Source organism: Stenella coeruleoalba (assembly GCF_951394435.1).
Source record: "Stenella coeruleoalba genome assembly, chromosome: 10".
Taxonomy (NCBI): Eukaryota; Metazoa; Chordata; class Mammalia; order Artiodactyla; family Delphinidae; genus Stenella; species Stenella coeruleoalba.
This window is the reverse complement of record NC_137156.1, coordinates 45,740,108-45,754,169: the sequence shown is the minus strand read 5'-3', so window position 1 is coordinate 45,754,169 and position 14,062 is coordinate 45,740,108. Positions and strand designations below refer to the sequence as shown.

The following is a 14,062-nucleotide window of genomic DNA, read 5'->3' as shown; positions in this document are numbered from 1 at the left end:
TTTGATTTCTTGGTCCCATGTTCTCCTCCCTCTTCTAAATACTTGTCCCTTCAATTATTTCCTTATTCCCATAAACCTCGTTTCTCCCTGACCGATAAACATTGCTCACCTTTCCAGCCTTCGGGGAAAAATGAAACACTTGCTTCAACCATGACACTCATGGGTACAGTCCCCTTTCCTCCTCGCTCTGCCAAGAGCAGTCTACGCTCCCTGTATGCCCACAGCCTCGTTCCGCATTTCCTCCTCAACCCCCACCCCAGGGATAGACTTGCATCTGTACCACTGCAAGGTGGGGGCTGAGCCACCTATGGCTCCCATGCACCTAATCCAACTGACGTGAGGAGATTCTGACCTGACTTCCCTACGCGTTTAACAGTGTTCACCTTTCTGAAAGCTTTCCCTTAGCATTGTTGATGCCACCACCCCTTGCTGTGCTCCTGTTTCACTCGAGATTCCTCCCTGGTGTCTTTACTGGCTTCCCTTTTAACTCATCTCCTCCCTCCATCACTGCCCATCACAGGTCACTTAAACACTAACTTCTATGGGTTCTATTCAGGGCCATTTCTCCTTTTCTTGTCACTCTATATTCTCTCCCCGAGTGAGCTCAACCATCCCCCTGATTTTAACCACCCCTATATAGTGGAGATTAGCAAATGTCTCTCTATAAACCTCGCTCTCAAACTGCGGGTCTATATTCAGCTACTTACTAAACACCCCACATATGCTCCACCAGCATCTCAACTTTAAAATGTCTTAACCCACTGAACCTACGATCCCAGCAGTCCAATTCACCCCCTTGTCCTCCTTTACTCTCCTTCACGGTCACTGACAACATCCTCCCTCAAGTGAGATCAAAGTTCAGTCCAATCTGAGCAGCCACTGTGAGCCACCACTGTGCTAGGGGGTGTGGAATCCAAACAACCACTTCATGGCCTCATCACTTAAGGAAATGTACTTTGTGTTTAATTCCATTCAAAAGGTTACAAATGTTGTAATGTGTTTAAGTGCCTATCTCTCAAATGAAATCAAAACTGTAAATTCCTTGAGAACAGAAATTGTTTTTTTTTTTAATCCCCGGCACATAATAGGTGCTCAGTTACTGATGGATACTACTAACGAATAGCTTGCATTTCCATAAGAGATTGAAGCAAAATGCTTTCTGTGGTTAATTTAACTTTTAACTATATAACTAGGTTCAACTAAGAAAATCTGGACAAAGCACTTCTACATTCTCAGAATGATATATATTGTTAAGCAATATACTAAATTATTAGGTTGGCAAAGTGTTATACTAATTCTCTTTGAATGTCTAAGTCCTGTAAAATGACTTGAGAATTTCTCTGTATTGCTACTTCAATTTTTGCGGGTATTGGTATCATCTCCCAAATTAATTTTATTGACAAACTTAATTAAAACACTACTCATCATTCCTCTTTGATCATCAGAGGCACTAAACAAAATTAGATCTAATAATGATTTCAGTTTCAACCTCCTAATATCCACCACCCCTTCTAGGTTATATTTAAACTATACAGTTCATGCAAATCAATGATGATTATTTTTTCCTAACAAGATTATCATTAGCACCTTTCAAGCCAAACAGTATTCTTTCCTATTTTGCCCTAAGCAAAAGGAAGGTAAAAGAAAAACATTACATTTAGACAGCCAAGAGACAATTCAATATACTTGAAAGGCTTTCCACAAGGTTACTTTTTGTAACAGGAAGTGTCCAACTATGCACATCAGCTCCCACCCCACATACAGATGTCTCTGACATGGTAATAAAACAAGAAACCATTTGGTTTAATAATAATAATAAGAGAAGCAACATCAGTTGGTGCATATTACATGTAGCATCTAGCCCTGGTTGCTTAGCAAACAGCCACAAGTGACTTCCACAGAGAATGAAAGCCCTAAATGAATGTACAGTTTGTGCAAGTTTCAAGGACTCAAAAAGACATGTCAGTAGTTAATCTAAACTCTAGTTGACAATGACCGCACTGGGGTGGAGGAAGGAGAATCCATCATTATCTCACAGAATCAAGCACTGACTAGATGTGAGATCCAGCCCTTTAGGTCTATGTCTTCTGACTCAATGGTTTTATAGGGGAAAGAACTGTAACAATATGATTATTATAAATTATAAAAACTTTATGCAGAAAAAAACCAACAAAATATCACTGGTATAACACGTATTTATTCATTCAACAAAACACATAATGAAGACCTATCATGAAAAGGACTGTGCAGCTCTGGAGCAGCTCATACTATAATGGAGAAATCAGGCAAGGAAACAATATCATAGGTTCTGTAACATGGGGAGCCAGGCAGTATTACGGGAACACAAATAAACACCTGAGAGGGAGATGGGGCAGGGGAGGGAGGGTGAGAACCAAGTGGTCAGGGAGAGCTCATCAGAGGAGGCGAACAAGAACAAGCAACATTAGTCAAATCACAGAGGTGGAGGAAGGGGAAAAGAGCATTCCGGGCAGGAGGAAATTATCTGCAAGGGCACTGAGGAGAGCAAGGGCATGTCACACTGGTGGAGCTTCAGGGCACCTGCTGGCAGGAGAAGTCAGGGTGTCAGTACTGACAGAAAGTCCAAAGGGCCAGGCCAGCTCCTTCCAGAAGGACCTCATCTGCCAGGCTGAGAAGTTCTCACTTCATCCCGGGGGAAATTCAGGAGACAGAATGCTTTTAAATCAAGGAATAATAGAATGACTGCAGCAGTGATGTGAAATAGAGAGGGCAAATCGGGCAAAGATAAGAGGCCACCAGAAGGAGATGCTCAGGCTGAGATTGGGAGGAGAGGGGGGCAGGGGAGTGACTCACTAACACAGAGCTCTCAGAAATTTAACAACTCTGTACAGTACTCATGCTACTCAGTCCCCCGTGAGGTGTTAGCCTGGACCCCACCCTCCCCAACTGGAGAGGAGGACAGGAGAGGAGGAAAAGAGGGAGCAGGGAGGCAGGGGAGGAGGAAAATGAAGAACACTGAAAGACACTGGAAATTAACGTCCATGCCAATTTCTGAAGGAGCCGTAGCATTCTAGGTTTCAAAAAAATAAAAAGAAACCATAGAGGAAAACACTAAAGGTGCTTGGCTGAATATAACTTGAAAATGTAGGTATGTTGGATAATGTAACATAATAAAAAACTCTCAGAAAAAAAAACGTTTGTAACAAATATAAGAGTCACTATCCTTTATATCTAAAGTATGTAAGATCAAATAATCAAAAGATGCTATCAATAAATGGGCAAAGATAGTTAATCCCACCTCAAAAAACATGGATAACAAAATGATTTAAAATCATTCTTAATAATTATCAGTGCAAAGTACATGATACCAACAGTATCTCTATGGTAAACCTATTAAATTAGCAACTGTTTTAGCTGCCCCTTCTTGTTCAGAGTACAGCAACATGGGGGATCTTATATGAAAACACAAGTAGAATAAGGTTTTTGAAAAAGAAATAAATATACTTAAATCTTTAAAAGGGTTCATATGCTTTCACAAATTCCACTTCTGAAAACCCATGCTAAGGAAACAATCAAAAATACAGATAAAGATTCACATACCGCATTTTTTACACTAGTGAAAAGAATGAAAAATGGTCTAAATGCTTCCCAAAGAATGATAAATATACTATAGGACACTCATACAAGAAAATATCATATAATCATGAAAAACTATGTTTGTGGACAGATTTTAGTAACAGAAAAATGAAAAAAATAGTGAATTATATAAAAGTATAATTATAACACTGAGTTTTAAAACAGCACAGAGGAAAGCAGTATTATTTCTGAATAGTGATGATAGGTTTTTCCTCCTCCTTTCCTGTATTTTCAAAGTTTGTTTTTTAAATAATGAGGATAAATTATTTTTGTATTTAGAAAACAAATATAACTTACTTCAACTACCCCCAACAAAATATGTGCAGGTTCCCATAGTTTGTCTTAGCCTCGCAGTTAATTAAGCAAATAGCTCATTCCTTTGAGATCTTTCTGAACTCAGTCATCACTACTCATTTTAACTTCAACTTATCAACCAGTTCTACATACTTTTATAGAATTAAAAGAACTTTCTATAGTACCCTGAAGTCAAGGGTAACAAGAGCATTGCACTAGGAACTTCAACTTAAATCAGAGAATGACAGAAAAAAGAAAAAGAAAGGCTTTGTAAAGTTTTTAGACATCAAAGAGGCTTTAACCACTGTAATGCAGGTGGATTTACAAGTTTGACAGGCTGGGCCTTTGTATTACCTGAGGTGGTTGAGTAGAGGCTGGAGTCTCTCATCCGACTGCACAGCGGGCAAGGACCTGGCTGTTAACTGAAAGCAGAGAAGGGGGTGAGCAACCACAGCAAACGCCTCAGACTGAACTTATCTGAACTACATGCAATATGAGGACCCGGGGCTTCCCTGGTGGCACAGTGGTTGAGAGTCCACCTGCCGATGCAGGGGACACGGATCTTCCGGTCCGGGAAGATCCCACATGCCACGGAGCGGCTGGGCCTGTGAGCCATGGCCGCTGGGCCTGCACGTCCGGAGCCTGTGCTCCACAACGGGAGAGGCCACAACAGTGAGAGGCCTGTGTACAGCAAAAAAAGTAACCAAGAAAATCTTATAAACATACCAAGGCAACTCAAAGTACTTAACTTTGAAATGTGACCCCCAGGGGATCTAGGAAACAAAATGTAAGAGTCAAAGCCTTATTTCCCAATACTGTGTGTCAGGTCGACAGTATATCATGGAATGTGAGCCTCTGATATACTTTAGTGCAATAATATTAAAATCTTATCTCTGTGTATCTCTATATTTGTCTCTGTTCTTGAGAAAGCCCTCTTATACTATAAGAATGTGAAACAAAGAAATTAAAAATATTCAAAGTAATTAGATACCTTGAAGTCACCTAAATAAAACACCAAAACAAATGTAAAGGATAGATTTCTTCTGGATTCAAGTATACATAGTTCTTGTATTCTACTAATAAATCATTTGATAATTCACAAAAGAGAAACTTCCTAAGACTAAAAAAGAAACTGAAGGATATCCTTTGGTTTTATATAGGGTATCCTGTCTAATTATTTTGTTAATTAAAACTAATTCATCAATTAATTTAATTCAAACTTAATTTTCAACGTTATGCAAATAAAACTGTCACTTTAAAAACATCTAATAAATACTATATTTGTGAAAAAATGTTGACCAAAATGCCAAATATGAAGTCATTTTTATTAAATCATATCTAGTAATAACAGAGAAACATTCCCAATTTTGTGAGTCAATACATGTGAACAGTTATTAATTTAAAAGACAATAAAATGAGACAGTCTGCTGCAATTTAGTGCAACCAGAAGATTCTCAGTATCCCGGAGAAATGTTAAGTCTAGTATTTCATGACATATGTTATAAAGGTTTTATAAACAAGACACTTTACTACACCCTATATCTGCTAACGTCAAATCCCTTTACAAAATATCATTTTCATTGTTCAAGAGGTTTCATGGCTCAGAAACAGAGCTATGCTCTAAAAAGATTAAAATAACTTATCTAGATATTTCAAAAGTCAATTTTCTGAAAATGGAGCAGACAGACTAGGAGTTACTTCTGTCAATCTGTGTAGCACAATTTCTGATCAACCCATGTTTTCTGAATGAAAGCAAGCAAACAGAAACACCAGCAAAATACTCCTAAATGTCTCTACATTCCACATTGGAAATATATCTCAATCGTACACCTATCTCCATTTGAGCCTGCATTCCCTTTATCCTGAACTGTGGATATAGCATCTTCACTCACTATGTTTCTCCCTCCCTTCTTGTCTTGCCAGAGTGAAATTTTCAAAATGAAAGTTACCCACTCCCCAAATTAAAACCACTTAAAATTCCCTCAGGCTCTCAGGCTAACTTCATCACACCAATTCTTTCATCAGACAGCTTCTTAAAATCCTCCTCTTGGGCCGAATTTCTGAAACATGGTGCAGAACGACAGCTCAGCCATCTCCAACAGACATGGTGGCAGCAGATCAGGAAGAAATGGGCCACTACCCCAGTTTCTGGAACACATATACTCAACGATTTGATTCTCTCCCCACCCCTTCCCAACCCCCACACCTTATTTTCAAGTTTGAATCACTGAGAAGAATAAACAATCAGCATTTTCAAAAAGAGCACACATCTCTTCCTGTTAAGGAGATTAGATAATAAAGCTATTCCAAAGCTCTTTAAAGTGGCAAAGCTGTCTACTGACCTTTTGCTGACAGAATATAAACTTCATTTTAGGGACTGCAGGCTCTATCATTTCTTCTGGAATTTCTCTCTGAGCCCAAGTAGCTACTACTATATCCACTAGGCTATGAGGGGCCAAAAACTTGCAACTGTGTAATTCCATTAATTGATGAAAAAAATTATATTTAAGTTCATTTGTGTCATATCTTAGATTCCACATATAACTATATTCAATATTCTATGATAAACCATAATGGAAAAAAATATTTTAAAAAAGAATGTATATATATATAACTGAATCACTCTGCTGTACAGCAGAAATTAACACACTGTAAACCAACTAGACTTCAGTAAAAAAATTGATAACCATAAAAAAAATATCTATATACTTTTCACAGCTAAAGCTTTTCAAATTCCTGCTTTGAGCAAAACTAAATCTAAATCAAAACTAATAAATCACAACTGTCAGCCTTCCAAGAAAGCAATACACAGTCATGACAAGATTTTCAGCATTAAGGACTTTCTTTCCTCTACAACCTGAAATGAGTATTTGTCTAGTTTAAATAGACTTTGGTTTCCAGATATGTCTTAGTTGTTTCTTTGTTTTGATAGAAAATACAACAATGTCCTTGACACACAAATCACTAACAATGAAAGAGAAAGAAGATCTATCAGAGTTTACATCTGCAAAGCCTAAATGGGGTGTATGAGTTAGGGCTGTTTCATGGTAACATTAATAAAAGTTGACATAAAATGTACCTTATTTCTTATTGTTGAGAGGTCAGAGGTGAGCTCTTAAGACGTCTTTTCATTATTAACAATACATCTAGCACACTGAATTAATCAATGCAAGGTTTGTGCTGTTTTTCAGCATTATAAACTACTCATTCTTAAATAAATCTCATTTCAAAGATTACTATCATTGAGTAAATCTTGCATTTTGCCATATATTTGTGTACAAAAAATAATAATGCATTTTTCCAACTAATAATCCTTTTAATGACATTAAATACCACACAGATGAGGGGCTTTCCTGGTGGCACAGTGGTTAAGAGTCCGCCTGCCAATGCTGGGAACACGGGTTTGATCCCTGGTCCGGGAGGATCCCACATGCCACGGAGCAGCTAGGCCTGTGCTCCACAACTACTGAGTCTGCGCTCTACAGCCCGTGAGCCACAACTACTGAGTACACGTGCCACAACTACTGAAGCCCGCGCGCCTAGAGCCCGTGCTCCACAACAAAAGAAGCCATTGGAATGAGAAGCCCGCGCACCCAACAAAGAGTAGCCCCCGCTTGCCGCAACTAGAGAAAGCCCGTGCAGCAGCGAAGACCCAATGCAGCCAAAAATAAATTTAAAAAATAAATAAATTAAAAAAAAATACCACACAGATGCAAAGGCACAAAAAGTAAAAGCGAGTCTGGAGGTGTCTGGCCCACCTCGTAGTTTCCTCCTGAGGAAACAGCATCTTCAGGCCTGAGCACGAGGTACTGCACACACAGCCCATGCAAGACTAGGACCCAACGGACAGCTACCTGCCACTGCAAAAGCCACACAGAAACCAGTCGGAGGCTGGTAAAGAAACTGTGTCGTTTATATAACAATGCTGAAACTAAAGTGCTGGGGTAAATGCTTTGTGAGATATTACTGCTAACTATTACAGTTTCTGGTGGATAAGTTATTTTGAAAATGAGTCCAAAATATTTGTCTCGAAACACTCCTACCCCAAAAAGGACGTAAAGTTTTGAAAACGAAACCCAAATAGCAATTAGAAAATTAATCTACTCAAGAATGGAAAAGCCTGGCTGTACAGCATTCTGGGTTCTGAGATCTTTTCAAGAGTAAGGCAAACACAGAAAACAATGTCTAGACGTCCTGCTGAAATTAGATCAGCATGGAAAAAGTAACCTTTAGAATTATGATCCTGGAGGTCAGTACAAGGGCGTTTGTTACATTATTTTGCATACATTTGTGTGTGAAGTATAGTTCAGGGGAGGGAGGGAAGGAGGGCTGAGGGATTTTTTCAAAGGGAGAGGAATGGCTTGGAGGAGGGCCATCCAGAGACCCAAGATCCAGAACGAGGCAGCAGCAAAAGAAAGGAAATAAGGAGGAATCCTCCGCATAACTTCATGCCCACAACAGAAGGAGTGACAGAGGACATCTGGTGGGCTGACTATTCTATTAATTGCCATACAGTGGCCACAGGAAGAGGAGAATCCAGAGAGGAAAGAAAATTCCTAGTTTTAGGCATGCTGAATTTGAGGTGCCTTTGAATATCCAAGGGGCAACGAAACATATATGGATTTAGAGCCCAGGAGAGGGTATGGAGCTGAGGGTGTAGATTTAGGCGTGATCAGCAAGCAAGCAGCGGATACACCATGGAAGGGCTGGGTTTCCCAGGGAATGTGCATAAGGCAGGAATGTCAGTGGCAGTGCTGCTTAGAGCTCAGGATTCAAGCCCCACCCAGGGGAGTACAGGACCCATGGCAACGTCTGCCCTGGAGACCTGCAGGGTGTGTGCTTCCCCACTGGGAGAGAGAAATGAGGAATTCTGCCAAAATAATACTGATTTTATGCAATTACAGGTTTGTGGGGGCGGGAAGGGAGGGAGGAAGAGAGAAGGGTGAGGAAGGGAGAGAATGAGAATACAACCAGCAGCTCCTCTAATTTAACTCTTTTCTCGCACACTTGGAACAACGTTGAAAAAAACGTTCCCTGAGGAAAGCACTCTGCCACCAGTTGTGAGGCTGACTGTTGCTCTTAAAATCCTAAAGGAGAGTCTGCTGCCAGCCAGTGGCAATTGTGAAGTCATATTTGTGAACAGGGCCTATAGTAAGAAAAAATTTTTTATGATTTCCCTCTTCAGATGATGGGCATGAAGGGAGGGAACGAGAATACACAAGGAGTTAATAAGCATGTAAGGAACACAGAAAACGGCTTTTAAAGAGTCAGCAGACCTGTGGAAAACAAGGGTGATGCAATCAGTTGAAAATGAAGAACAAGAGAGTGGCTTCATTTGAAAATAATAAATCCCTTCTCTCTGAACTGCTCACCCAACACTGGCTAAATTAAAACACATAAAAATGACAGGAAAACAATGCTCACTTCGAAAATATTGCTCCATTTTGTTCTCTGGTGTTTTCACCCTCTACCACTCACTTCAGCTTCCTTACAAACCCAGGAGGAATGACCACGTGCACTCCTATCAAAGCTGTGCCTTAAAAGAAATCCGAGATAGGTGATCAGCACAAGGCAGACCCTTTTTTTCATATAATCTTCTTCCACTCAAAGCAGAATAGACTCTTCCGGTGATATTAGGGTAGGGCATTCATATCCATTCACAAAGACTCCAAATTTAGGTAGTTTTGTTCTGGTTTGGGTTTTTTTTCCTTTTTATTTTTAACAGACTTTATTTTTTGGAGCAGTTTTAGTTAGGTTCACAGCAAAACTGAGAGGAAGGTACAAGGTTTCCCATACACCCTCTGCCCCCCACATGCATAGCCTCCCTGATACCCCCATGAAATTGGTACGTTTATTACAACTGATGAACCTATACTGACACATCATTAGCACCCAAAGTCCAGAGTTTACCTAGGGTTACAGAGGGTTCACTTTTGCTATTGTACGTTCTATGGGTTTGGACAAACACATAATGACATTTACCCACCACTGCAGTATCACAGAGAACAGTCTCACTGCCCTAAAATCTCTGTGTTCCACCCATTCATCCTTCCCTCCCCACTAATTTCTGGTAACCACTGATCTTTTTACTATATCCATAGTTCTGCCTTTTCTAGAATGTCACAGAGTTGGAATCATACAGGATGTAGCCTTTTTAGACTGGCTTCTTTCACTCAGTAACGAACACTGAAGCTTCCTCCATGTTTTTCATGGCTTGATAGCTCATTTCATCTGGATGTACCAGTTTTTTTTCCATTCACCACCTGAAGGACATCTTGGTTGCTTCCAAGTTTTAGCAATTAGGATTAAAGCTGCTAAAAATATCTGTGTGCAGGTTTTTGTGTGGCTGACAAATTTCTGATAGGTGTGTTTTTTAAAGAAAAACATAGGGAATGCTTTTCAAAATGTCTTTACGTTCTCCTCACTTCATACAGGAGTTGAGATGGCTCCTCTGGCACTTCCTAACTGCCAGGGAGTATCAACTTAACATCAAGCACACCAACCCTTTTCTACTAAATTGAAGATGCACAATTCATGCTTATGCATATATTCATTTTTAAATACACCTTTATTGGAGTATAATTGCTTCACAATACTGTGTTTGTTTCTGTTGTACAACAAAGTGAATCCCCATATCCCCTTCCTCTTGAGCCTCCCTCCCACCCTCCCTATCCTACCCTTCTAGGTGGTCACAAAGCACCGGGCTGATCTCCCTGTGCTATGCTGCTGCTTCCCACTAGCTAGCTATTTTACATTTGGCAGCGTATATATGTCAATGCTACTCTCACTTCGCCCCAGCTTCCCTCTCCCCGCCCCGTGTCCTCAAGTCCATTTTCTATGTCTACATCTTTATTCCTGCCCTGCCACTAGGTTCATCAGTACCACTTTTCTTTTTTTAGATTCCATATATATGCCTTAGCATGTATATAGTCTAAGAGACACACAATTTATAGGTCGAGAAAATAACCTTTGAAACCAAAAGGCAACAACTTATTTTAACCAAGACCTCATAGTAACAAAAAGATACAGTTCTATAGAGAACAGGATGTTCCACAGAATGCTCTCTTTTATTACTGGGACTGGCAGATGTCAAGTAAAATTAACTTTTACAAGCAGCTGCTCTTTTAACTTCATTGATTTTAACAACAGAAAATCCTGAGTCTTTGTGAACTGCATTTTCTTATAATAGCAATGGACCCCAATTACAAATCCCAAACAGTGAGAATCCACATTCTATTCGTCCTGCTCTTGGAACCCAATTTGTTCCTTGGTTTCATGTTCAGATGCCTACAGCACTTTCCGGTTTTCCTCGGGCTCAGACACATCATTTCACTGGATCTTCACAACAGAGCTGGTTTCATCATGCAATGCTTTGGCACATGGATCTTTCTCTACCAGCTGCCCACAAACATGATTTCTAGTACATGGGCTCTAAACACCAGCCAACAACGTTGTCAAGCAAAATGCATACGTTCCACTTGAGCTCTAAACATGCCCAAGTAGTTTAATTAACAAAGAATATTAAGCAATGCAGAGTTAACAAGGTATTTCCAGTTCAGGGGTCTGGATGATACAAAGAACTGAGAGAGTAAACCTGGGAATAGTGCAAGCAGACATCCCAGGGCTGATTTCTGATCATGAAACCTATGGTGTGAAAAAAAGCTTGTTATTCAAAGGCTAAGCTAAGCACTTTAACGATGCTCTACATCATTTAAAAATGCAAAACAATTACTTGAGCAAGGGAAAAAGGAATGAAGAGATACGTGGTGCTAAATGTACACGGATCGCTGAATTTTCTCCCTTAGAGTTAAACACCCATAAAATCATTTTACTTCTAGTATACTCTGATAATTTGAGTACCAAGTTCTTAAACTACTATAGTAAGCAGTTTCACAATGAGACTTCTCACAAGCAAAACCGAGATCTGGCAAGTGGAATTCAACATGTTGGCACCCAAGAGACTGAATTGTCGATCTTTTGTCCTCTTAAAGGACCGCTGTTTTGTGTGGGAATGAGAGTGGCAGGAACACGACCTGCGTTCCTCGTGTTTTTACTAAATGCAGAGCATTCTGCTAGGAGTTCTACACAGACTCCAATTCTACAACGTTCTCTAAAAGGGTTATTACCCCTGAGGCACATCAGGGGCTTCAAGAACTATTCAGCCAAAGGCACCAGGGAACCAGTGACCTTTATGCCTTAATATTTTAGTATTTATCGTAAAAATTTACCCCACATTTATACTTGATTCTAGAACATGTCCTTCTTAGTTTTACTATAAAAATGTTTATTTTACCACTGAGTAAAACAGCACCATTGTGCTATACATACTTTATATATGCCCAAAGATGTATAATCCCATAGATTTTGCCATCTTATAGCTTTAGAAAACACATGACCACACTTTTACTCCTTATAGTCCCCCTGAAAGCAGTCTCTGCTGGTACATTTGGGATGAGGGGATTGGCTGAGATGATTCTGGCTCCTGCTACATTTCACTGGCCAAGTCCTGTGTCACTTCATGTAACTATCACAATTATAGAGGGATAGACCGGACATTTGTTTCCGCCATATATCTTTTCCATCCATTTAATAAATCTGTGAGGCAATAACTGAAGTTCTAATGTTCCTTATTCATTATTACCATATTTTCTTTCATCATTTTTGTCTCCCAAAACATCTCTACCATATTTACCTAAATTTACATTTGTCAACTTATTTAATGTAAGAAGTATACTTATCTGGGTTTTCCAGAATGAAACTATTCCTTTTCTGTTTGTTGTATTTAATCCTTTAACATTAATTTATTAAATAATCTGAAATTAATGTCAAAGGACCCACAATTATATTTAACTACCAGGTGAAGAGACACACAGAAGATATGTATGAGTAAGTACTTTCATTTTTCTATGACAACTCTTTTTCCCTTGATTTGGTCTTTCATGAGCACTTGGACATGGAGACAGGGCCCGGAGGAGTGGAGCGACAGGGGTGGACAAGGACTGTCATTACAGCCTTACTGACAGGCACTGTTGGGTGACAGAACACAGTCCCTGAGCATGCACTTGAAGACCCGGAGGGCTGGAGATGATTAAAAACAACTCTACTTCTACCCACAGCTGAACTTCCATGTATTTTCTAGGATGGCAGCCCAGATGGCTCACAGCATACCTCCACATGAGAATGTTAACGCGCGCTGCAGAAGGCATTCACTACTGAGCACTAGAGCTGCCTCTCCTTGCTTCTGTGACCTACTCTTCTCAGTCAGCTCAGAGCACCTGGACTCCTTCCTTGATAAAGACCCTGCTTTTGTAGAAGTAAATGTTTCCAGTTCGGTGCAAACAGCCCAGCGTGCCTCCACATCTCACTCTCAGTTTACTTCCCTAACCTGAAATAATCAAATTTTGCACTATTGTTGGCTTCATTCAATTCGGTTGAAATTTAAGCTATTTTCTCTATCCATGAATAAGTCTTACAGTTTTCCTTTAAAAATAAGTAGGACTATTATAGAATTTTGTTCCTCTACTTAACGAATTTAAGAATTTAAATTTAAATTAAAAGAACTTAAGAATTTCTACACTTAAGCCCTTCTGAAAAGAGCTTCTTAAAATATTTGACCAGCTTTCAATAATGCACAGACAAGAAGGTTTTGCCTTGCCCTATGATTATAAAATTTCTTATCACTATATTTAAAACAAATCAGAACAGAAAATATTTTTTTCCATTACTAGGACATAAATATGAATAACCACCACTCATTATTAGAAGGCAATAGAGAAGTATAATGTCTTTACTGTGATAAGGAGATTTAAACAATGCCAACTGGACTTTCCACCTCAGCACTCCACCATCAGATAAGATGATTTTCAAAATAATTCACCGTAAATTTGGAGACAAAACTCACTACAACTGAAGAAGTATGAAGGAAAATGAAGTAATTGTATTTTGAAATGTTTCAACCAACACAACAGAGTACCCCAAATCCTCTTCTTTTCTTTCTTCCTTTTTTTTTTTTTTCAAAATTAAGAATTATCACAAGTAGCAACCTGGATGCTTGATGTCTTCTCATTTCTAAACTCAGACATTTCAAATCCCCTTAAGAACACCAACCCAAACCCCTAAATTTAATTTATTAATAGAAAAATATAAAGCCATT

At 39.3% G+C, this 14,062-nt stretch overlaps 1 protein-coding gene across 9 annotated transcripts in view; it reads right to left on the bottom strand.

Moving 5' to 3' along the window:
* PRIM2 (DNA primase subunit 2) overlaps window positions 1-14,062 on the bottom strand; it is a 278,733-nt gene that overhangs the window by 113,425 nt on the left and 151,246 nt on the right. For all 9 annotated transcript variants that reach the window (XR_013830222.1, XM_079934631.1, XM_079934630.1 and 6 more), the window contains one exon: window positions 4,264-4,331. Coding sequence is in view for 8 of the 9 variants with exons in the window: in XM_079934631.1 (XP_079790757.1) it covers window positions 4,264-4,331 (68 nt within the window). In the remaining variant the exon portion in view is untranslated. The remainder of the gene's footprint in view (window positions 1-4,263; window positions 4,332-14,062) is intronic.